The sequence below is a fragment of the Rattus norvegicus genome, chromosome 5 (genome assembly GCF_036323735.1).
Source record: "Rattus norvegicus strain BN/NHsdMcwi chromosome 5, GRCr8, whole genome shotgun sequence".
NCBI lineage: Eukaryota > Metazoa > Chordata > Mammalia > Rodentia > Muridae > Rattus > Rattus norvegicus.
In genome coordinates this window covers 141,431,888-141,456,677 of record NC_086023.1, presented here as the reverse complement: position 1 = coordinate 141,456,677, position 24,790 = coordinate 141,431,888, and the positions used below count along the sequence as shown (strand labels likewise).

Sequence of the window (24,790 nt, the reverse complement as noted above, 5' to 3'; positions counted from 1 at the left end):
CAAGGAGATGGGGAACTGGCTCAGTGGTTAAGAGCACTTACTGCTCTTGCAGAGGACCAAGTCCCAGGGAATCTGATGCCTCTCCTGACCTCCTCAGACTCATGCACATACACACACTCAGGTACATACACAACGTGAATTGATAATCTTAAATAAAACAGAAAAGGGACATTGAGGAATATTAATATTCTGTCTTTATAGACCAGGCTTCTGTCCATTCTATAGGCTGCATTATAAGAAACTAAATCAATTATCTCCCAGATGCCTCCCTGACGTTTGCTCATTACAACTCGGATGCTTTCTGAAGTGTAAGAAACTTTCGGAGAAAGTTGTGACACTTATGAGAGCTGCGGTTGGTAGATGCAGACACTTTGAAGTGGTCAGGGGTGGTGGGTGGGGGTTTCCTACCATTCAGTTCCTCCTTCTGTCCTTTGTAATTTAAAATTAATATATTTTGGCAATTTATATATGTGTGTGTGTGTGTGTGTGTTTATTTTGTTCACATCCCCTCTGAACCCCTTCCTTTTTCCAACTAGGCCCCCTTCTACCTTCACCCACGTCTGTGTCTGTCCCCTTGCATTTAACATTGTCTATGCAATATTGCCAGTTGCATTTAAACAGATCTGGAGGTGCACTGATGTATCTCTTTCCTTTTGTATCAAGTTTGTCTTTGGAAACCGAAGCCACAGCAGCGATGGTGCTGAAGGGATCATGTGATGTTGGGCTTTTCCTTGTACAGAATTCCTATCCTCAAGTTCAAGTGTGAAATCCTTTCAATAAAGCTCGTATCAGGCAAAGGAAAATGATGAAAGCTGGTATTTTAAATTAAATGTGTAGCATTTCCTCCCATGGGAGTCTTTAAGGGCACTCAGAACACATCTACAACAAATGGCTTAGGAGGCAGAAGGTCCTGGTCCCTATGGGAATGCAGAGAGAGCTATCTTAAGGACCTTTTGTAGTTCAACACACAGTCTGTTGTGATCTTCATCCTAGCTAACCCTTTGTTAAAAAGAGAAAGTTGCAAACCGTTCCACTTCCAATAGAATATCTCAGATAATTCCTGAATATCTTCCCAGAGGGACGACTTTAGAAAACCTGTGGTTCTGTAAGTTAGGTGAACCCTTGAATGGTACAGACAATAACAAGTTTCAGAACTGAGCTAATGTGCAGAGCCGAGAAACTACGCACTACCATGGTGCAACAGCGCCACCTAGAGGTCAAATGCTGAGGCACTGGACATGACAAAAAATTGGGCAAGCTATTTTACCGCCCAAACCAGCACCCTAGCAAAGCCAGGGTGTGAGGCAGTTCACACGTGCAAAGGCTGTTCTCCAACATGGCCATGCTGAGAAAAGGCTAGTCAAATAAGGCCATCCCATCATTACCTACAAGAATTGGTACCGAACTACCCAACCAAGAAACCAGCTTGCTTCGGTCAAGATACTTGGAAAATCGTATTAAAAGATCTGTTCCAGATCGGGAATGTAATACAAAGTTAGAGAGCAAGCATTCGCCTTCCTGAGCCTGTTACCCTCACCCTGGCACTAAAAATAAAAGACAAATTCCTACCCCACCGAAATGTTTCACTGTGGCCTTGTGCGCTGTTCACACCCCGGTTTATAGGTTATCTCCTAAAAGGTCAAATAGACATGAAATATGCACCAAGATAAGCAGGTTGCTTATGGGTTTCCTCAGATCCTTTGGTGTCTGACTGTAAAAAGTCCATCTCCCACAAGTGATAACGAGGTGCGTGCTTCCAGCTCTAATCGTAGAATCATTTTCTGCCCTTGAAAAAACCCTCCCTCCTAACCCAGCAAGGTCAAGAGTTAGTGCCAGGATTGAGACTCCAAACAAGAGTTCCAATTCTAACCCCACTTCAACTTACCTTCTCTGTGCTTCAGCTTCCCCATCTGCACAACAGAAATGGAGTGGCTATAGCACATTCTGAAGACTGCAATGTAAACCACCCAAGACAGTTGATACTAGTTGTTCCTCACGTCCTCGGGTGTCTTGAGGCAGCTCAGGGAAGCTGTCTTAAGAGAAATACACCAGCATTCGGGAGGCATAGGCAAGCAGATCTCTGTGCATTCAAGACAAGCTGGTCTGAGCCAAACAAGGACAAAGAACCTCGCCAAAGTCTATGAATCACAGTGCTTTTCCCAATACAGTTTGAGAACGATGATGCTATCTTTTAAATCATGTTTCTCTGTACAAGTACAAAGCTCAAGTGTAAAATCAAGCCACAAATGATCTTGATATATATGCACACGTGTGTGTGCAAAACACACGTATATCTTGTATACATTTATAACCTGTATCTCTTTATGCAAAATACATCTATAACACGTTTATTTATAGTCTGTGTATGACCATGCATTTATATCTGTGGGCACCTATGAATGTGGGCCATAGACAAGCTTTGAGAACTAGCTAACATCCTCACTACAGAGGGGCTTAGCCAACCTTCCCAGCCCTGAGGTACTGTGGATAAACTCCCACCAGGCACACACATTCGGAGTAAACCTTCCTGAATATTTTCCTTTCCACACTTATTTTTCACTCTTTCCACTTGTTTTGTTTTCTCGAGATCGGATTTCTCTGTGTAGCCCTGGCCATCTTGGAACTCACTCTGTAGACCAGGCTAGCCTTGAACTCTGAGACCCCACCCCCAAACCCCCTCCTCTGTCTCCCCATCTGCTAGGATTGAAGGCATGTGCCACCACACTCAGCTTTTTGCCTTTCCTAATCCCTGCACTTATTTTGTAAGGGTACGATTTCGCACACTGAACTCCTCAGAAATGTGTTTTTTTTTTTTTTTCTTTTCTTTTTTTTCGGAGATGGGGACCGAACCCAGGGCCTTGCGCTTGCTAGGCAAGCGCTCTACCACTGAGCTAAATCCCCAACCCCCAGAAATGTGTTCTTTTTGTAAGATAGGGTCTGCACTCTGTGACTCAGGCTGACCTAGGACTGTGTGCTGGTTCTATGTACTATGCTTCAAACAAATTGATTTCCTGCCTCTGGAGCTTGGCATTATACTTGGGTTTTGGCTTTGGTTGCATTTCTCTTTAAAAGCTATCTCACAGTCGCTGGCTTAAGTGGCCCTTCTACACTGACCCTGAGTAGTTACGGCCACCGGCCACCAGCGCATGTCACAACAGCTGTGCCATGCAAATCTTGAAGCAGCATCCCCAAGCCTGGGTCTGAGGCAGGAGGCAGGTTAGGAGTACAGGTGTCAGACTGGAATACATGCCCTCCTCAGCCACCAATCACATCCGATGCTTGGCCACCTCGGTTTACCCATGGCACAGCTTTACAGCTGTTGCTTCAGCCTGAGAACTCCCTTGGCTTAGAGTTCAAGGCACACACCAGCCTATCTGCAGCTCTCAACAAGGCTCTCCCCAGCCCACCTGGTTTCACTGTGTGAAGACTTAGAGGGAACGGTTAGGTACATTTGATAGATCCTTTCCAAACAGCTTGTTTTGGAGTTTCACTTCTAAAGTCGTCCAATTCTGAAATGAAACAATCCTTCAAACAATGCCTCCTCTGGTTAATGAATAGTTCTTCCATCAGTTTAGCTCAACCTAATGTAAACACTGAAATCCAAAGGTTAATAGTGAGTACCTGAGAAACTTGGTACCATGGTTTCTGGGGCTCTTTTAGAGGATAGGGGTAGGGACAACCATGAACTACAGTGTATGTGTGGAGGAGGTCAGAAGACAACTTTCAGGAGTCTGCTCTTGCCTCCAACCATGTGGATCCTAGGGCTTGAACTCAGGTCACCAGGCTTGGTGACAAGCACTTTCACCAACTGAGCCAGCCAACCCACCATGGTCTACTGTTCTACCTCACCTCAGCTTCCTTACTCTTCTTCCCGGATGCAATGTACAAGCATTGCCAGGCTCTGGATGCTCCTCACCACCAGTGAGGTGTGTTAACAGGAAACCGCAAATCCAAACCTGTTCTCACCTGAGTCCACACCTCCCACTCCACTGCAGAAATGGGCCGTGAAAGTGACCTCAGGACAAAAGCAGACATGCTAAACAGAAACAATGGTGGCTGTACACAGCAGCAAAGGGCAGGTGAATAGTGAGAGAAGAACCACAAGCACTCATACATCACACAAAAACTGACTTTGGAGTAAATACATTTATTGATACCCATTTTACATATAGTTCAATGAAATAATCTATAAATATAAAAGCATTTTTCCTTTGGCTATCACCGTGGTCCAAGTAAATACTCAACAGTCAGTCATCTGCAGGAAGTGCTCCAAGTCTCACTGCTGGGTAACAGACCTGAGTACATCCCTCACCAGCGGCACTGACGCACTCAAGGGGCCCAGTGGCTTTGGAATGTGACTACTGGGCATGTGTAGTAAAGAAAATGTGAAAGCCTAAATCAACGGGGAAAGGGTATCAGCCATGAACAACAGGAACAGCTATGAATTCATACCTCAGCAAAGCAAAGTACCACAGCTGACACTTGGTGTCAGAAGACTGCAGAGCACGCTGTACCACCACAGGCCTCCTCCAACCCCCAGAGGACAGACAGTCTGCCAGAGCCTCAGGGTCATCTGTGGTCAAAAACAATTCTTAAAGAGCCTACACAGCATAGAGTGACAGCCATGGCACCAGGACTAAAGAAAAGTGAGCGAAGTACTTCAGTGACATAATGAGTTTGCCCCCTCACTGTGGGGACTCTGGGGAAAGCCCTTCTGTCGAATTCCCTTTGTTACATTGTGCATGATCAAGATCAAATGAGGAGAGTACATCCATCTGCTACCCAAACCCCAGGTGTGAAAAATCACTTCTGTTTCAAAGTTTTTTCCTCAACACATCCAGGGAACTGATGCAGCCCTTGCCGAGCCTGGCTCTCCCCAGTGCCGCACAGAAACTTCCTCTTTTCTTCAGGACAAATAGAAACATCCTTTGCTTTGTCTTCTGAGTCAGCAAGCTAATGCACTTTCGAGGTCCTAGAGGTACAGTGAGATCTGAGCTCTGAAAGGCAGTGTTAGAACGTAAGCAAAGCGAGTCTTTAGACACTACTCAAGTGAAGGCCTAGGGAAGCATATAAAACTCAGTTTCCTACTGTTTCAGGCTGGAACTGACAGCGACATTCACCGGTAAAGATGGATAACTGGTATCATGTCCAGGTCCAAAATAGTCCAACTATTTAAAGTAGGACTCGAAAGAGAAGAAAAGACACACCGAGTTCTGGGGTCTCTGCCATTCTTTTGCGATGTTATTTAGAGAGTAGCTTCAGTTGCACATGGCTGGCTGAGGGGCCTTCATCAAGAGAGAAGCTCCACCATCGTCTCCAACTCCCATGGGCAGCGGCTCTCGAGTCCTGCAGCACATGGCGTCTGACCCTGGAGTGAGGAGTAAGCCAGCACTGAGCCTCCACTGCTGAGATTCAGACTAGATGGCATTCCGAGGTGTGCCATTGTGTGCCAAGGCTTTCAGGCTTGGAGCACTGGTCTGATGACTACAGCTTCTGTGAGAAGTCACACCCACCTCAAACACCTCATGGATAGCTTTTCGGAAACAGTGGAAGTTGTAGTCTATCAAACCTGCAAGAGAGAAAAAGAGCCTGGCTATTTAAATGCCAACTGTGAAGCGCCCCACTCTCTGAAATTCTCTCCACTGCAATCACAGTAAAGCAAGAATGCAGCAACTAACCATGTTACCTCTAGGGCAGAAGTGGACAGGGAGGGCGGTAACCTAACAAATCAAATGGGCAGATGACTATGTTAATAAACTCTGAAGACAGGGTAGCATTCTTTCTACCAATGGCCCTGTAGCGCAGCTAGTAAGTCTGCAGGAAGCAGGCGGGAGCATTGGTACAAGCTCAGCAGGGCTCCAGCCACGTCCGCCCAACTTTGAGAGGAGACAGCTACTCTCTATCTGTTTCAGGGACTAAACATCCACTTGAGACTTGGGGTGAACAAAGATTTCTCTTATGACAGAAAGGGTGGGTTGCCACTTTCCTCCTTCACCTTTGCATGTGGAACCCCAATTCCAAACGGTCAACTGACACTGAGCTTTAAAGATTCCAGGTCCTGGCCTCCCCTGAGCCGGATACAGGCACTTGGCTTAAAATTATGAAACGCCCAAACTAGATAGCGAGCTCTTCAGTCCTAAGAACCATCACCTATACTCACTGGCACAGCAAGACCACCCCATCCATACTTGTCCACATCAAACACCAAAGCACTATATGGCCTACCTAATCATCGTGTGACCTTTCAGTAACATCTAGCAGACTAGATAAGTCATTGAACACTTATTAACAGCATGAGAACGGATGCAATGTGTCAAAAGCGGCAACATCAGGTCCACATTTTCAAGCATATGCTAGCTGGGGCAGAAAGCCAAAATGCAACAGATCAAAATAATCTGCCAAGTAACTACAAGTGCAAAAGAAGTCCACAGAGGAGGAGAGCAAAATGCAGGCGGGGCAAAGCTGGCAATGGGAATGCCAGGGCTAAGGCTGAATGTCAGGTGTCCTGGATTTCAATAAATCCTAGCGCTTTTGTACATTTGCACACATACACACAAATAATGTAAATGTACTGAGATTACACAAACAAACAAGTTACCAAAGAAACCTGAATGCCCATGAATAAGTGCTTTGCTATAAAAATATCTGTCCTAATTAGCAATTAAATATTTAAAACTTAGACACCATTTGACACCTACAGACTGAGAATATGAGTCCAACGGTATCAAGCATTCTCAAGGAGATAACATGATGAGAACACTCTCACAGAGCTATGAGGTGACGAATGTAGAGCCACCTGGAGTCCTGTGTTAATGCACGTATACAACCCATCCTCACACGCACCCTAGAGACAGATGAGACGTTCACAGGCAACGGCTCTGGTTTGGGATTCGCTGCTGTTACTGTTGTTCATTTTTCAGGCAGTCTCTCGTGCAGCCCAGAGTGGCCTCAAACCCATTAGGTAGCCAAGGATGACCCTTAAACTAATCCCTAGTCCTGCCTCCGCCTCCCAAGTGCTGGGCATCATAGGTGTGTAACGTCACACCCAGTTTGTGTGACACTGGGGACTGTGAACCTAGAGCCTCCTGCACACTACACAGACACTAACAATGGAGCCACATCTCCAGCCCATTTGCCTTGTTTTGAGATGACATCTTGTTTTGCAATCCTAGTGTGCTGGCTAGTTTCCTGTCCACTTGATACAAGGTAGGTTATTATCTGGAAAGAAGGAATCTTATCAAGAAAATGCCATAGGATTGGCCAGTAGGCAAGTGTATATAGCACTTCCTTCATTGATGATTGACATGGGGAGGGGCCCAGCCTTTGTGGGTGGGACCAACCCTGGGCAAGTAAATGGTCCTGGGTTCTATAAGAAAGCAGGCTGAACAAGCCATGGAGAACAAGCAAGTAAACAGCAACTCTCTATGGCCTCTGCATCACATCCTGCTTCCAGGATCCTGCCCTGTTTGAGTCCCTCTCCTGACAGCCCTCAGTGATGGGACTATAATTGGAACTTTAAGCTGAAACTCTTTCCTCCCAAAGTTGTTCATAATCATGGTGTTTAGTCACAGCAAGAGAGACCCTAAAACACCTAGATGGCCTCAAACGTACAACAATCCTGCCTCTGACTTTCAAGTGCAGGGACTAAAGACATGAGCCTTCATATATAGCTTATTTATGGACACTTGTCACAAAATTATACCTTTAAAAGATTTATTTATTCATTTATTATATATAAGTACACTGTAGCTGTCTTCAGACACACCAGAAGAGGGCATCGGGTCTCCTTACAGGTGGTTGTGAGCCACCATGTGGTTGCTGGGAATTGAACTCAGGACCTCTGGAAGAGCAGTCGGGTGCTCTTAACCGCTGAGCCATCTCTCCAGCCCAAAATTATACCTTTAAAAGCATCTGACTGTCCAGCAACAAGAACAAGGTTTAATACACAACCCATACACAGCCGTGGGAAATCTCAAAAATAACCCCGAGCAAGGAGAAAACACGTTACAAAAACTAACTTCAATTCAGTATCACTTACAAAACATTACGTATGAGTAGGTATACAAGAAAAGAGTAAACTATGCATAGGAAAAATAAAATACACAACACCAAAAAAGGATGTAAAGCAAGAGAAATATACACAAGTCTGCAGTTGTATGTCATCCCAGCGCTTTTGTTACCCATGTGTATGAGTGTACCTGAGTGTAGTACCTACAGAGGCCAGCAGGTGTCAGATCCAGGAGTGACAATTACAGGGGTTGTGAGCTACCCCACATGGCTGCTGAATCATATGGAAGAACAGGAAGTGATCTTAACCAGTGATCTACCTCTCCAGACTCCACACTGGTTCTTAAGATAAAAAATAAATACATATATTTTGTTTAATATGAAAAAGTACATGTATATTAAGTATTTCTTTTGAAGCTCAGGCAGAAGAATGGGACTTTTTATCTGTGCACATGTGTGCACATATGTGAATGTGTGCACTGAGTGCAGGTATATACTTGCCACATCGTATGTGACCAGGGACAGCTTTGAGTGTGTATTCTCTCCTGCCTCAACTTCTACCTTGAAACAGGGTCTCTAGCTGACTGCTGTGTGTGCTAGAACATGGCACGCAGTAGAGATCTATGCATCAGTCCTAGTCCTCTGCTGCAGGTGATCGCAGTACCACAGTCTGCAGGAATGTGCACTTTGCTAGAGTCATTAAAGGCAGAAACGGAAAGGAACCACAAGGAATAGTTTCAGGGAACAAATGATAAGAGTTGGTAAAAATTCAATGTGACGGGCTGGAGAGATGGCTCAGCAGTTAAGAACACTCACTGGCTGCTCTTCCAAAGGTCCTGAGTTCAATTCCTAGCAACTACATGGTGGCTCACAACCATCTGTAATGGGATCTGATGTCCTTTTCTGGTGTGTCTGAAGACAGCTACAGTGCACTGATATATACATAAAAATAAATAAATCTTTAAAAAAAATTAAATGTGAGCAACACAGAAGAATGAAAAGGGAAGAAAATGAAATTCCATCTATGCACCAATATACAAAGACATCTTAAAAACATTAATTACTATAAGACATAAAGGTTTAAACATGAGAAAAACAGCGTAACTTGTGACAGATGCAAGGTAGGCAAGAGTCAGAGTGGAAAGATTTTTGGGGGGATTGTGGGAGTCATCAATCAATAGTACTTGCCCAGGATGGCTAGAACAGCAACAATACTGGAGTAAGGACGTCTCACTAATACCTCCAAATGTGGTACTAGAACTCAGTTCTAGAAAGAGTTGTAGGTTTAAACTTTCAGTCACAAACTGATTAGCCCAAACCATGCACAGGACTGGAGAAAGGCAGCTTAACGAACAAAAGCACTTTCTATGAGCCTAACAACCTGAGGTCAATCCCTAGAACCCACAGCAGAAGAGAACACACTTCCAAGCCATAAACAGAAGAGCAGACATGACAAGTAAGAAGCAAGCAGAAAGACTTGACTCTAAAGAACATGGGATTCGGAAAAAGAAAACTAGCCAGAAGGAAATAGGAGACAGAAAAATATTGAAGGTGATCCAGAGAAGAAAGCTGTGGTTGAGGAAGGACTGGCAGTCGCAGGCTCCAGAAGACGATCAGCAACTAATACACCAGAGGGGAGAGTTGCAGACTGGTGCAGATAGAGAACAAACTCCACGAAAGAAGAGCCAAGAAAAGTAATGCAGGAAGAGAGGACGGGATAAAAAAAACTTGAATTACAGCACGAGATTAAAAGGAAAGAGAATGTCTAAGCTACATACAGACAGAAGGTACAGATGTATGAGTTCACTCGTAAGACAGCCATTACTACATGACTGTTTTCTATAATCTGAAAATCATAACAGAAATGTAACACAAGAACAGCATTTTAGCTGGGTATAGTGGCCCACACCTTCAATCACAGCATCCAAGAGGCAGATGGATCTCTGAGTTCAAAGCTGGTCTGATCTATATAGCAAGTTCCAGAACAGCCAGAGTTATATAATCTCAATATCAAACCACCACCACAACAGAATATCTCTTTAGGCTAAAGAGATGGCTCAATGGACAAGAGTTCTGGCTTCTCTTCCAGAGGACCATGATTTGATTTCCAGCCCCAACATGGTGGCTCACAACCATCTAAAACTCCAGTTCCAGAGCGTCTGACACCTTTTCTTCTTGTTTCTATGGGACCTACATATAAACAGTACACGAACATACTTGCAAGCAAAAACTCATACACATAAAATAATAAAAATTAGAAAGAAAAAGAATAAACGAACTCTTTGAAAGCTAGAGAAATGGTTCAACAATTAAGGATGTTTGCGGCTCTTGCAGAGGACCCAGGTTTGGTTCCCAGCACCCAGTGGTGGCTCACAAGCACCCATAGTTCTCGAATTCTATGGATCCAACACCCTCCTCTGACCTTCTCAGGCTCCTGCACCCATGCGGTATACATATACTCAGGTACGCACACATAAAATAAATAAGTCAGGGCTGGGGATTTAGCTCAGTGGTAGAGCGCTTACCTAGGAAGCGCAAGGCCCTGGGTTCGGTCCCCAGCTCCGAAAAAAAGAACCAAAAATAAATAAATAAATAAATAAATAAATAAATAAATAAATAAGTCCTTTTTGTTGTTTTTGTTTTCCAATCAGAGTTTCTCTGTGTAGCCCTGGCTGTCCTCTGCAGAGCAGGCTGGCCTTGAACTTACAGAGATCCACCTGCCTCTGTCTCCCACATGTTGGAATTGAAAGTGTGAGCCACCACTGCCTAGCTTTATTTTTCTTTTCAATGATGACTCACAATGTCCGGTAACTCCAGTTCCAGGAGACAACCTCCACTGGCACTGCATTCATGTGGTACATAGATATATACTCAGTTGCACACGTGCACACATACCTGAGCATTCACGCGCGTGCGTGTACACACACACACACACACACACACACACATACAAAATAAGAAAGGAATGAAATCGAAACAATAATAAATATGAGCAGCTTTTTAAAAAAAACTTCATTACCTTTTCGTTCAAAGCTCTCTTCCCTAAGAATGCAAACCAGTGCCAAAAATTTAGTGACTTCCTTTAAATAAAGGACAGTTGTATTGTTCAGCTTGATAATGGCCATCGATTCTTTGTCATAAGCACTTCCACTTCCATCTTCCTTTAATCTAGTTTAAAAGAAAGCACCATTTATTACAAGTTCCCCAACTAGGCATTCTGTACAGGAGCAAACCTTTCCGCCCTGATACCCACACGTCTTTTGAGAAAGAATAACACTGCCTGAAATATACTGGGACAGTCATCATTTAGGGGCTAGGATTCACAAAGAACACAATCCAGAGCTTCTGTTAACAGCAAAGCTCTGCACCTCTCTCCATCACTAAGGTGGTCAACCACTGAGCGACAATGGTTAACAACCATGTAGCTCTGAACCACGGACACTGCCAACTCATGCTGGCCAGGCACTCACCTGCCCCAACCTTGCTCTGAGGGCCTGCTCTCCCCACTTCCCTCGAGCTACATGACCACCTAGGACCTGCCACAGCTTCAGCCAGCTACTACAGGGTATATTCTACATGCCAAACCAATCACAAACATCGTTTATTGTTTCCTTACAATGAATGAATGAATGAATGAAATCAAGAAAATTCATAAAAGTCTATCAAAGGTCAATTCCAGCCAGAGAGAGAGAGGAATTATGCTAAAAATCAACAACTTTTAAAGGGTTTGAGTGCTGGAAAGGTAGCTTGTCGGGTAAAGGACTTTGCTGCCAAGTCTGACAACTAGAGTTTGATCCACAAGTGGAAACACAGAAAGGATTCCTACAAGTTGTTCTCTAACTTCCACATGTGGTACCATAGCAGGCATACGCCTGCACCTGCTAGGAATTAAAGAGTTGTCAAAACTGCCTCTGTAGTAGAGGTGTTTGGGGTCTGAGAAGATGATGGCCCACTGGTTAAAAAGCACTTACTGCTCCTTCTAGAGGACCCATGCTTGGTTCCCAGCACACACATCAAGACAGGACAGAACTATCTCCACTTTCAGCAATCTAGGATGCGCTCTGGCCTCCAAGGGCTTACATATACACAATGCACATAAACTCATGCAGGCACATACACATAGTCATAATACACAAAATAAATCTTAAAAAAGTATTTGTCTTTCAAATGAGGGTGAAAGACACAGGACAGGCACTCAAGAGTCTGAGGGATGAAAATGCACAGCCTGGCCTAAAGTAAGACTCTTTCAAAGACAGAGAAAAAGTATTTCAAAAAAACTGGTTTTTAAGAAAAAAGTAAATGAAGCCTACCAAGAAGGAAATGCTACAACAGGGGTCTAGTGGAAAACACTGTTTCCCTCCTGTTTTGTCTTTACCATCTCATGTACTATTTTCATGATGGAGAGCTTAGTTTTTAAACTGCCCTAAATCTTACAGCTTACCTCTTCATATATTAATTTGATTCCCACAAACAACATAGAGAATTGTTACTATTGACTATTTAACCACTTAACTTTGAGGGGCATAAAGGCAAGGGAGCAAAACACAGTAATCTATACCAATAGACAATTGCGCGCACTTGAAAGTCATAAAACTCTAATTTATAAAAAGTAAAAAATGTCTGGCAAGATCTGGACTCAAACTTAGGGTTTTAATTCAATCCCAAGCAGTTTCCAATATTACAGAAGTAGGGAAGAGTGAACCACATGCTATAAGAGTATAAAAGAAAACAGCTTCCTGCTGATGGAAGAAGAGGAAATGCAAGTGCTCTGTGCTGTCTGTCAGCTGACAGCCAGAGGTCAAGGAGATCCCATTCTGTGCTGCACAGGAAGTGAGAGTGGGCACCAGCTGACAAGCAGCACAGACGGACATGAACATCTGTGGCTGGACCCAGAGCCAGCAGTTGTTAACAGCTGCAGTTTCTAGGGGTGAGCTATATGATCTTGAGTCACAAACTAACATGAGATTATGTCATGCAAGCTTGATGACCCGAGTTCAATCCCTAGAACCTGCATAAAAATAAAAGCAAGGAAGTGAAAAGAACTTGTCCTTTAACCTCCATATCTTACCATGGTACACAAAGCCCCTGCACTCTCCCACTCTCATATGTTCACATGTGTGTGCACAGGACCACATGCATGCACATGCACGTACACACACACACACACACACACACACACACACACACTCACACTCACATTTTTCATTAAAAAAAGTTAAAGGCACATTCTTGGCTGGGGACACAGCTCTGTAAGCGGTTGCTTGCTTTTAGCAAATGCAAAACTACAAGGGACAGAAAGAATAATAGAGAATCTAGATAGCTATTCATGCATGGAAATTAGACAGATTTTGATGGTTAATAAAGTTAATAAGATATGGTAGTGACTTTTAAAAGTAGACTCGGGATTTTTGTTTGTTTTGGGTAAAAACCCTCTATGCAAGACTTTAAGGTGCTTGAATTAGGGATGTAACTGGCCATATATCCCAGTACCATATATCTGAATTTTAGTCAAAATATGTCCAAGCAAAAGCAGGAAGGTCACAGCCAAGAGGAAACAGATTAAGAAACACGCCCTATTGCCTAGCAAGCACAAGGCCCTGGGTTCGGTCCCCAGCTCCGAAAAAAAGAAAAGAAAAAAAAAAAAAAAAAGAAAGAAACACACCCTAAAGGGATTCAGGTGAAAGCAAAGGGAACCTGGTTACTGCTGAAATTCTCAATGAAAAGCTTGTAGCAGAAATCCTCAAATAAAGGGCATGCCAAATATCAACCACATACACCACTCCTGTGACCGCCAGTGTCCTGCACACTTGTCACTTGTCCAGTCCCACTCTCATGCTGATGTGGGATGCATGGAACACAGCAACTTCAAATCTTCCCTCATACTTATCTGCACTGATACAGCCTGCAAATGAAAGATCTACAACAAACAAACTGGTATTAGTTTTATTGTTTGTTTGTTTTTTAAGGTACAAAAACCAAGTGACAGGCCAGAGAAAGGTCTCAGCTTATAAGACCATTGACTGCAAAAGCCTGACATCCCAGCTGCACAGTGGGAGTGCAGAGGTAGGGACACGAGGCTCAGCATGGCAGGGCCAGTAACTCTGGAGTGCACAGCACACAAAACACAAGTGAGTCTCTCAGCAAGGCAGGAGGTGAGACCCACTCCTGACAGCTGTCTGGTCTTCAGTGAGCACCATGGAGTGTGAGCACACAGAATAAACAACAGTATGAAAATGTAAAACTAGCTTATAAACTTTTGATTAGCTTTTTCTTTTTTTAAAGCAATGTGTTTTATTGATCTACTTTTTTTTTTTTTTTTTTTTTGGTTCTTTTTTTTTTTTTCGGAGCTGGGGACCGAACCCAGGGCCTTGTGCTTCCTAGGTAAGCGCTCTACCACTGAGCTAAATCCCCAGCCCTGATCTACTTTTAAGAATAGAAAATACAGAAGTTTATTGAGGAGCAGATCATCTCATTTTCTTACAGAAGGTAGTACAAGGAAGAACAGCATGGAATCAGTGGCAGGAGACGGAGCTAGACAAGACCAAGTAAGGTGAGGTGCGCTGCTCCGGGGCAGCTGAAGGAGGGCATTGACAAAGCAGGCACACGGACAGAGGAGGGAGGTGCACTAGAAAGCACAGAGGCTAAAAGCACCCTGGGTGTTCTGGCTTTGATACACAGAAGAATGAGAGCTAGGAGAAAAGCTACAGAAAATGTTGCTGGCCAAAAAGTTTTCATTCTTCCTCTGGTCTAGTCTACAAAATCTTTTCGGTTTTGGTATTTTATAAATTTCTACAAAGTTTAAGAATATTCTGTATTTGAGAGACTTATTGCAGACACTCAGATGTATTTGTCAAATATTTTATGTGTAATCCTTCAATAACTAAAATTCTGATTGTTTGAGATAGGGTCTCATTAATGCTACAGCCCTGGCTATCCTGAACTGACTACTTCTGCCTCCCAAAGACTGAGATTATCCATCAGACCCGATTAAAAATTCAGATTTTTATTTTAAATACACTACAAAATTAAGAATCCTTCACTTGGGCTGGAGAGATGGCTCAGTGGTTAAGAGCACTGGCTTCTCTTCCAAAGGAGGTGGGCTCAGTTCTTAGCTTCCACACGGTAGCTCACACCTGCCTAAAAACTCCAGATCGAGGGATATAACATTAATGCAGAGAAAATACCAAAAAACATAAAATAAAAATAAATCATTACAATTTTTAAAAGAGCAACAACCTCATTCTCCCAGGTGTGGGGCACACACACACCTTTAGTACCAGCACTCAGAAGGTGGAGGTAGGAGGAACTCTATTAGTTCAAGGACAGCCTGGTTTTCATAGAGAGCCAGCCAAGGCTACATAATAAAATCCAAATAAATAAAAAAACAGAAGTCCCTCACTCCATGAAACCTGAGTTTCAGTGAGACAGGAGAATTACTCAGATGTTTTTAGTGTGCTTTACTTTAGTGCGTTGTTTGGTTAGACAGGGCATGACTTCTGAGCCTCCTACCTGCTGAGATTGTACAGATGAGCAACCCCACCTGGCTGCTGAGACCATCTCGCAGATGGTTTGAAACATGGTCTCGTTTGTGGCCTGGATAGCATGGAACTCACTATGTAGACTAGGCTGGCCTCAAACTTAAAAGATCTGTCTGCCTTTGCCTCCACACCTCCCCAGATCATTTTAAATTAATCTAGTTAGGTTCTTTTGTTTAAACCTTGCCAAGTCCCAGGAGACAGAAGATAATACAAACTCTCCCATGTACAAAAAAAGGGACTTTCCGAGTGTTTGTTGCTATCCTGTCTGAAGGTCGAGCTCACAGAGACATTGTGTTCTAAGGTGATATGCATGTTCTAAACAATCCCACTTCAGGCTGGTAGCATGGCTCAGTAGGTAACGGCGCTTGTCACCAAACCTGACCTGAGTAATAGCCCAGACCCACACAGTGGAGGAATCGACTCCACAAAGCTGTCCTCTGATCACCCACACACTTGTGCTCACACACACAGTAAGTACACAAATGTACTTTCAAAACTAAGACAGGATTCTCGTTTCTTTCAGTGTAAGGGAGAGGTAAGACTCAGGCAAGCTTTCCACCTGTCTAGCAAGTGTGTAAGACTTACCCATATATACAGGACACATCAATTACAACATCAATCATGTCACAGCAGAGCTCGTAAGACTGCATATCCACAGGGGAGCTGTCTGTTGCAATGTAGATTTTGCTGACAACATCAAAGAGAAAAGCTTTTTCAATACCTGAATTCTTGGGAAAAACAAAGTTGGGTAAGTGTTTCTTTTAAGAATCACAATTTACAATATTTCAAAGACTTTAAATTACTGAAAAAACAATCTTAATTTTAAAAGTAATTTTCCAAATTTTATTTTTTTTTCTGGTTCTGGTATACTGAATGCAGGGTCCAATAAATGTTCTTTCACTGAACTTAACCCCCAAATCTTTATATCACTTCTAAGTATACAATTAGACCCCCCAAAATAAAAAACGGTTGGCTGGGAGACTTGAGGCAGGGCCTTACTGGGTAGTCTTAGGATAAGCTAAACTCGAAATCCTCCTGCCTCTTCCTCTTATATGATGGATTACATGTGTGCATCACCACACCCAGCAAGATTTATTATTACTTATGTGTGTGTGGTGCTAAAAAATGATCCTAAGGCCTTTCCTATGCTAAGCAATACACTCTCCAACCGTCGTGAAGATGTTACAATTAAGGAAGTGTGGGGCACGCTGCCTGGAACCACACCCACCATCAGAATGCAACAACTCACACTGGACTTCACGCTCTTCAGCTTCCGTGTTGAACCACTCACCTTTAGTTCACATCTTTTTTGGAGAATTAAATACAAACATATTTAACAACAGCAGAATTGGAAATTAAATCAAAGTAAATAATTTACTTACTGATATAAAGATATTTAATAGGTTTTCCAAAGTGGGCAGTTGCGGGATGAGTTTCTGTACCACCTTACTGAAAGCTTCAAATATTGAGTGGTCATAGATGCTAGTCAAATAAAAGCTGAAAAACACCACACAGGATGGTTATTTATAAACGAAGTCCAGTAACTACTGTCATCCTCTCTTAAATTTCAAGTTTCTTAACATTCAAATGTACCCTGTGTTCTACCCACAGTTCTGAGAGGAAGACCATTCCCCAGTCTGGCTGTGTGTTTGCTACATTACGTAGAAAGCAACTGAGGGAGCACCCTGGAAGGCTCTTCAAGAGAGAAAACAAAGGGTACACAAGCAAACCACCCTTTAAAGCTTACTTCCAAAGCCCAAAACTGAGGGGGAAAAAGATCAAAATTCAAGGTAGAGAAATGGCCATTAGCTTTATTTTGGCTTTTTAGGCACAGTAGTATGGAGGCCAATCTGGCCTCAAACTCACTATATGTAGTGGAGGATGACCCTGGATTTCTAATCCTAAAGTTTCCACTTCCCTGAGTAAAGCTAGAATTACAGGACTTTGTCACCATATTCAGTAGAGTAAGGTATTTACTAAATATTATTCACGCTTCTAATAAAATGTCACCACAGAAAGTTCTTTCCTGCCAGCCACAGCGGTGTACACATATAGTCTCAGCACCTGAGAAGAGGCAGGTGAACCCTGTGAGTTTGGGGTCAGCCTGGTCTACACAGCAGAGCTCCAGGGCTATATAGTGAGACCCTGTTATTTCCCACCTCAAAAATATTCTTTCCTGACCAGCCTACGTAAATAGTAGACATGCACCTGCTACCCTTTTGCCAAAATTTGTTCTTTACAGCATTGGTAAGCACTTCAAACTCCACCACACACTTCTTATGAGCCGTACCCTTCTCGATCGTAAGCTCCAGAAGGACAGCAGCGTTGTCATCTCCCTCACAGCTGCAAGCCCACTGCCCTCAAATGTGTTCATGAGAGTTTATTGCATAAAAGCTTAGTCACAGCCACAACACCCACCTCCTCTGAATAAACGACTATGCCGGTGCCTAGCATTAGGCAATTAGCCTGAGGATAAAGACCCATAAAGAGCAGGAGTTGGACTCTAAATGGATTACAGCGAAATCAATGTAGATTTAACAAAACATGAATTTTAGAGAGGGGCCCCTTAAACACTGTGGACTATTCTATCTGCTTTTTTCATTGAGGACATTTTTTTTTCATCATTTAGTTGTATCCATGATATATTTAGGTACAAATTACCACATCAGAAATAGAGACTGTGTTTATACTTTACAGGTGATTTAAAGAAAACTTCAAGGAAGTGAATTAAGAAGCTAACCAAGAAGGAGCGCTATTCTAGAGGCAAGGGCACCATGGCAGGCAAGGCCACATGACTCCTGACACTAGCAGGGAAGGGACATTTCAGTGTTTCCTCTAAGAAAAACCTTTAACAAGATTAGGGTCCTCAAAATTGAAGATAAATGGGGACAGATAGAACCCGCAAGGATCAGAGCATGTTCATAAGCTGGGTTCCTAGAAGTGGGAAAGCAAACTGCACCCCATCATGCTAGTACTAAAGGTGTGGGATGTGCTGGGGTAGCTCAAGGGTAGAACGAATGCTTGCAGAGACTATAGGCGGTCCTGGGTGCAATCCCCAGTGTAGTGAAAGCTCGATGCAAAACTCTACTAAGGGTAACAGGCTTAGTTTAGAGCCCTTCTGAGGATAAGGAAACCATGAAATGTCTTGAAGCACTCAACAAACAGGGAATAGAGAAAATCCTAACAGTTCCTCGGTTAAAAATTGTGGCAAAAAATAGTAACAGATCCTTAAGATTGAGGGATTTCATGGGATGGTACTTTTACTTTCTCTTATAAACATGTATTTACTTTTGCTTTTTAAGACAGGATCTTACTAAGTAGCCGTGGTTAGCTGACTTCAAATTTGCAACTGTCCTCCTGACTCGGCCTTCTGAGTGCTGGGATTACTAAAGTACAACACCATGTACAACTCTTACAAGACTTAACTTTCTCACTTTTTTTTTTTAAAACATGTATTACTCATGTTTTAAAATTTTAATACAAGAGGGTCAATGAGATATCTCACACAATGTTTTCTAGAAACTCCCTGAAAGATTCTACAGCCTAAGGCCCAGGAAACCTTAGGGAGAGGACAACTGACTTAAGTATAGAAGGAAGTTTTTGTAACAAACCAAGGGTAAGGAAATTACACCCGCATCTCCTCTCGGCTTCCCCTTTGAGCTGCTTTTATGATCAAGTGGACAACCTCTTAATAGTTATAAATATTCATTTCTTCTTATAAAAGATATGCAAACACATCCCTCATATACTTTTAGAATACAAATACACAAAATACATAACTATCAATCCAAATTAGTATGTGTTCTTTAAGGTAAGTTAATATTTAACTGTAAACCAGCAGTCCTTCAAACCCAACAGCAACACTATGTAAATGCAAAAGGCCAATCTACCTAACTTCAGGGTTTCTAAGAAGTTTAAATTGTTTTAAAAGCTAAGACACATTAAAATTAGCTCAAACTTGAAAGCATACACCTTTAAGACCCAAAATCAACTTTCACAAAAAATATGGCATATTTCTTAAACAAAACCAGTGGGGGTTAAAAAGTGAAGAAACCCAGAGAGGAGAAGTCCGAAAGCAGACTCATGCCATGAGGAAACAGTCCCTTGAGAAGAGTTTGCAAGAACGTCAATGGAAACACTTCACATGACTTCAATCATCAGGAAAATAAAAAAGGGGAAAAGTAACTTCTCAGTAGCACAAGGCTTACAAAACAGCTTAGAAATCAACAAAAGAGATCAAAACTATTACGGAATTGGGAAAAGCACACAGTCAGAGACCTGGCTGTGTGACAACAGACGGAATACATTTAGGGCTCTCACATCAAACACCCATGTTGTTACCTAAGATGGAGCTTTTCCAGCCCAGCATCTGCCAGGTCATCATTGGCCCTTTGATGAATGTCCCTCTGTGTTTCTATCTTGTGATCATCAGACAGACCATCAACTTTGTGAATAAAAACCTCAAAGTTCATGTCTGGGTTCACTTTGTAGGCCTTAGATACAGTGATGTGAAGTCGAGTTAAAGCCTCCATGTAGTCATCCTGAAAGTCAGAACAAGATGCTTTTAACAAGAAATCTTATAAAACCCAAGTAACAGGTTAGGAAAAGTCTCAAACTACCTCTTTCCTCAGCCACAGAAAAGTTATTTTAATTATTCCTAAATATTCAAATATACTGACACATAACTAGTAAACAGCTCTTTAGTTTCTTAACATAGAAAATCAAATGCCAGTGACTAAATTTTAAATGTTACTAATAGGAAAAGAAAGGTAAAATGCATATTCCTTCCTAATAGAATTGTTAAGTAATCCCAGCTCTGCCATTTATCAGATGTATGGCTCCAAGCAAGTTGCTTAAAGCCTGGTCTTGAGTCAAGTATCTGTAAATGGGAATAACTACCCACGCAATACTCTGGAGAGTAAATCAGACCACATAAGAGAAAGCACTCACTACCAAGTTGGCGCCACTCAGAATGCTTTCCTAATGCTTCGGCTTACAAAGGTAAACTAAAGGGTAGGGACAGAGCCCAGCCATCTGACTACCTTCCACGTGGGCCCTCAGCATATCTTCTTAGATTAAAATCAACGTAAACAAATCAGGAGAGTTATAATGGACTAATCTCTCCTGTTCTTTCTGATCCTGTGGTCCTGGGGCTGCCGATGGGCTACTTCCTTGTGACCCTGTACTAGTTATAAAGCACGCAATGGCTACTGCTGACTGACAGACAGAAAGCCAATGGTGAATGCCCATTAACTGGGAATCAAGACATGTGAGTGACATCTCCTAAACACCTGAGAGTCTGCAGTCTCACAATGACAGACACCTCTCAGGTGCACACAGTATAAGGAGAGCTACTGGGAAGAGAGTAGCTTCAAGCACACAACAAAGGAGACACACAGCTTTCCTGTTTCTCTGACTTTTGCCACCAGAGAGAAGTACACACCATCATGCCTAACTACCTGTGCATCAATGACATATATCAATGCTCCTGTCCCCCTGAAGATCATTTCATAGTCAAAGGTTGGGTCGAAGAAGTCCATCTGCCCAGGAAAATCCCAAATCTGGAAGTTGACAAAGGAGCTGTTGGAAATGTCATCTTTATAAATCTTGTTGGTACTTTCCAAAAAGAGAGTCTCATTGGGTGACATCTTATGAAACACCACCTGTGAGGAGAAACAGAGACAATTTTGAGACTATTTAACTACACAGGTTATATTAGAAATCCCATGGCACCAACATTCCCACTGGGACCTTGATGCAAAGTGAATAAGTAAGGAATAATTGGACGGTCGATCACTGCTGCTGTTAATCAACTCCTGACAAAAGGCACCGAGCAAGCTTCCACTCGCTGTGAAGATGAGGGTTTTGTTTTTGTTTTGCTTTTTTACTACTTTAACGGCTTTCTAGCACCACCATCTCAGGCCCATGCTGTTTCCACCTGTTTGCTTCTTTAGTCTCAGTGTTTCTAATTTTTTTTTGGGGGGGGGGGTGTGTTTTGAGAAGAGCCTCAACTGTATAGCCAAGACTAACCTCAAAAATTCAGTTTTCCTGCCTCTGCCTCCTCCAATACTGAAATCTATAGTGCCACCTTGTCAGGTTCTATTGGGTTGTGAGGAGAAACAGAGACAATTTCAGACTATTTAACTATTAAACAAGTTATATAGAAACCCCATGGCATCAACATGACAATTGTTGATCGAAGATTTAAACTTGTCAAGACCTGTTTTAAGACCATGAAACTATTCTAGGTAATGTTTGAGACTTTGTGCTCATTCAAAAATAACACAAATGCCTACCTCAGGCTCTTAGGAACAATAAAGAAAAGAAAATAGAGTGGATCCTGCCTACATTTAAACTGTCCAGAGTGAGACATAGGGAGGCCTGTGGGAAGACAGAAGAGGCAGCTCCATGAGACAAGAAATGGTAAAGACGGTAAGTTGCCAATCGTTACAGAAGGGACAGAGATGTAGATGAGTGTGGTCACAGTGCCTGCCTATCATGCATCCCACCCTGGCTTCCAGCACCTGTACCACGTAAAGCCAACGTCATAGCTCACACCTGAGATCTCGGCAGTTGAGGAGGTAGGCTCAGGGTCAGAAGTTCAAAGTCAGCCTTGGCTGTATATTCAGTTTTAGGCCAGCCTGGGATACAGGAAGAAAACAAACAAAAACAAAAACCACTGCAGGGCTGGAGATGTAGCTTTAAGGCTTGCCTGATACAACCCCAACACACTGCAAACTTGTGTCTCAGTGCTAACCTGGAAGAGAAAGTCCTCACGGGTTTCAAGTGGTACTTTGCTCACCTAGCGTGAGCACTCCCCTCAAAAGTCTAACTCTGACGCAGACGTGAGGAGATAAAACAGTAGTCCCGCGAGTGCAGGGGAGTGGGGGGCGGCAGTATTGCTTTGTAAAAAGGCCACCTCTACAAAATACCAGAGATTTATTTTTTAAATAGACCTTTGTGTCAGAGTGGAAATGGGAAAGCCTGGGTGTCTGTGACATAGTTTTGCCAGAAGTTCGCTCTGTTTGTAATGGGGATGGCCGGCCGATTGAAAGAAGTCAGCCCTGCCTCTAAATCCCTATTCACTAAAAATAAAAAGCCTTAGGCATTCTATTCGTTCATGACAGACCCAAGTGAAAACAAATGAACTGATGTCTGTCTGCCTGCAAAACAGTCTCCAAAGATCGTTGTGACCAGTTACTCGGGACTGTCACCTGTAACTGCAACCACAGGGCTACAAATTCTACATAAAGTAGATGCAGTGATAGGACGCCCAAAATAAAAGTTACAAAAGTCTCCAACAGGCTGACAACAAAAGGTACTGAGGTGTCCAGTGTCTTTGCCACACTTTCAGGAGCCGCTACGGTCTGGAGCTTGGGAGGGGCTCCCTGAAAACTCCAGGTCACCTAAAGGAGATGCACCGGGACAGCACGCTCACCAACTTCTCCACGTGAGAACCGGGGACGGCGGGTCGGTTTCGCCAATGCCACAAGGGCAGCGACCAGAAGGGAGGAGTTCTAGGGCGGTGACCCGCACCTGCCTCCTCCCTCCAGCCAGCGTCGCCTCCTCGCCCCGCTCGGCCGTCGGCCGAGGAAGTCGAACCTGGAGGCCCAGGTCGGGAACCCTGGGCGAACCGCGCCCAGGCTCCACGCTCGCAGGTGTGGACAGTGCCCCGGAACGCAGCACCAGGCCGCCACCCTCTCGGGCCGCCCGAGTAGCTGCTCCTGAGCGCCGTGGGCCCAGCAAGACCAAGGACCGGAGGCCGGGTGCGGGGCATTCACCTTCTGAATGGAGGACTTGCCGCTGCGCCGTAGTCCCATAAGCAAGATCCTTGGCTTGGAGCTGTCACCGCCTCCCGGGCCGCAGCCGCCGCCGGCCCCCGCGCCTCCGCCGCCACCCGCCGCTGCCTCTTCTTCCTCCTCCTCCACGCCGTAGCCGAAGTCCTTGGGGAATGAGTCGGCTGCGCCGTAACTGCCGGCCAGGGGCGTCTCCTCCGCCCCGTATTGCAGGGACATGGTGCTGGACCACCACCGCCCGCGCCCTGACAGGCCAGGCCAGGTTAGGCCGCCGCCTCCCTAGGCCGCCGCTGTTGCCGCCGCCCCCGGCAGCAGCCGCCGTAAGGCCCGCCCCCAAACCCAGCTCCAATTGGGCTACCGCCAAACTTCGTCTTCTTATTGGCTGGGCAGGCTGCCACTCCCAGGGCAGCAGGGTAAGTGGTGCTTATCACGTGCCCGGAATCACCTGACTAGCAGCGGCTGAAGTGGGGGCGGCGCGGGGGGGAGGAGTCACGAGGAGATGGCAGGGCCGCGCCTCTCGTCGGTCTCCGGGCTTTCGCCCTGGGGGCAGCCCGCACGCACCTCTGCCTTCCCTGCGCGTGCTGGGCTGCTCCCCGCCTCCTTCCGGGCTCCGAGTGTACCGCAGGGAAGATGCTTCTAGGCGTCTGGGTAAGAATTCATTGTACTCCCCCATCCCCCGTTTGCAGCTGCCGTGCGGGTATTTAGATATGCTTGCCAGGTCCTGGGTACCAGGAAGGCACTGGAAACTGAAACTGAATTGACCCTCCCTGCCCACAAGTTGCTTGAAGATTAACAGAGATTGGACCTCTGTGTAAGTTGACTTAGTGCATATTTTATATGAAAGGCCATGAGGACAGAATTATTGCTCTGGAATTGGGTGAGGAAGTCCACAGGAGGTCGTGTGAGAGCCGGTCCAGACCTATAGATTCAGTATGTTCGAGAGGCATTTATGAGTCTCATTGATAACTTGCCCATGCTGGTAACTGGAGCCCAATGAGGAAAACAGATACAAGCATGATAAAAACATCATTCTGCAAGCAGATCGCTGATAGGATACAGTCCTTATATTCCACGCACTCCATCTTCTTCGCTCCCACTTAGCCAGAGTGCTCCTCCAGTATCCCACCCAGCAACTGAGGACTTGACTTTTTGTGATTGGAGACTAGAGGAATTAGGAATAGTGAAGGGATTTGTATACTTCAGAAAGCTGTAAGAGAATTTTCATGTCTCAGACTCCAGAAGTAGAAATCTGACAACCCTTAAAGTACAGTCCTATACACTTAAAAGGAGTAGGGGTTCTGGTTTTACAAGGTGACAATGTTGTTTGCAGGGCTGAGGATGAAATTTGGGGTCTTTGGGACATGCCAGGCAAATTCTACCACATAGCCTCATCTCCTACTCTGATTGGTGGAGAGAAAAGTAAGCTCTACTAGATCTGGCATTTTGATT

General features: G+C 44.1%; 1 protein-coding gene across 2 annotated transcripts; it reads right to left on the bottom strand.

Moving 5' to 3' along the window:
* Positions 1 to 4,131: 4,131 nt before the first annotated feature.
* Positions 4,132 to 23,664, bottom strand: Rragc (Ras-related GTP binding C). Of its 2 annotated transcripts, NM_001048184.1 has the most exons (7): positions 23,327 to 23,603; positions 21,005 to 21,208; positions 19,887 to 20,086; positions 16,928 to 17,042; positions 16,131 to 16,273; positions 11,027 to 11,175; positions 4,132 to 5,569 (listed from the first exon to the last, which is right to left on the bottom strand). In NM_001048184.1, exons 1-7 carry the CDS (start codon positions 23,558 to 23,560, stop codon positions 5,418 to 5,420), a joined length of 1,197 nt encoding a protein of 398 aa, NP_001041649.1. In that variant the 5' UTR covers positions 23,561 to 23,603; the 3' UTR covers positions 4,132 to 5,417. The 2 variants fall into 2 exon arrangements, with proteins under 2 accessions (NP_001041649.1, XP_038965544.1); XM_039109616.2 differs by lacking the exon at positions 11,027 to 11,175 and having other exon boundaries at positions 23,327 to 23,664.
* Positions 23,665 to 24,790: the final 1,126 nt, after the last annotated feature.

Coding starts and splice junctions, on each gene's coding strand:
- Rragc (NM_001048184.1), bottom strand. CDS start 23,560: ATGTCCCTGCAATACGGGGCGGAGGAGACGCCCCTGGCCGGCAGTTAC. Junction 20,087..21,004: donor TATATGTCATTGATGCACAG/GTAGTTAGGCAT, acceptor TCTGACTTTCAG/GATGACTACATGGAGGCTTT. Junction 5,570..11,026: donor AGAGAGCTTTGAACGAAAAG/GTAATGAAGTTT, acceptor TCTCTCTTGCAG/GTTTGATAGACTACAACTTC.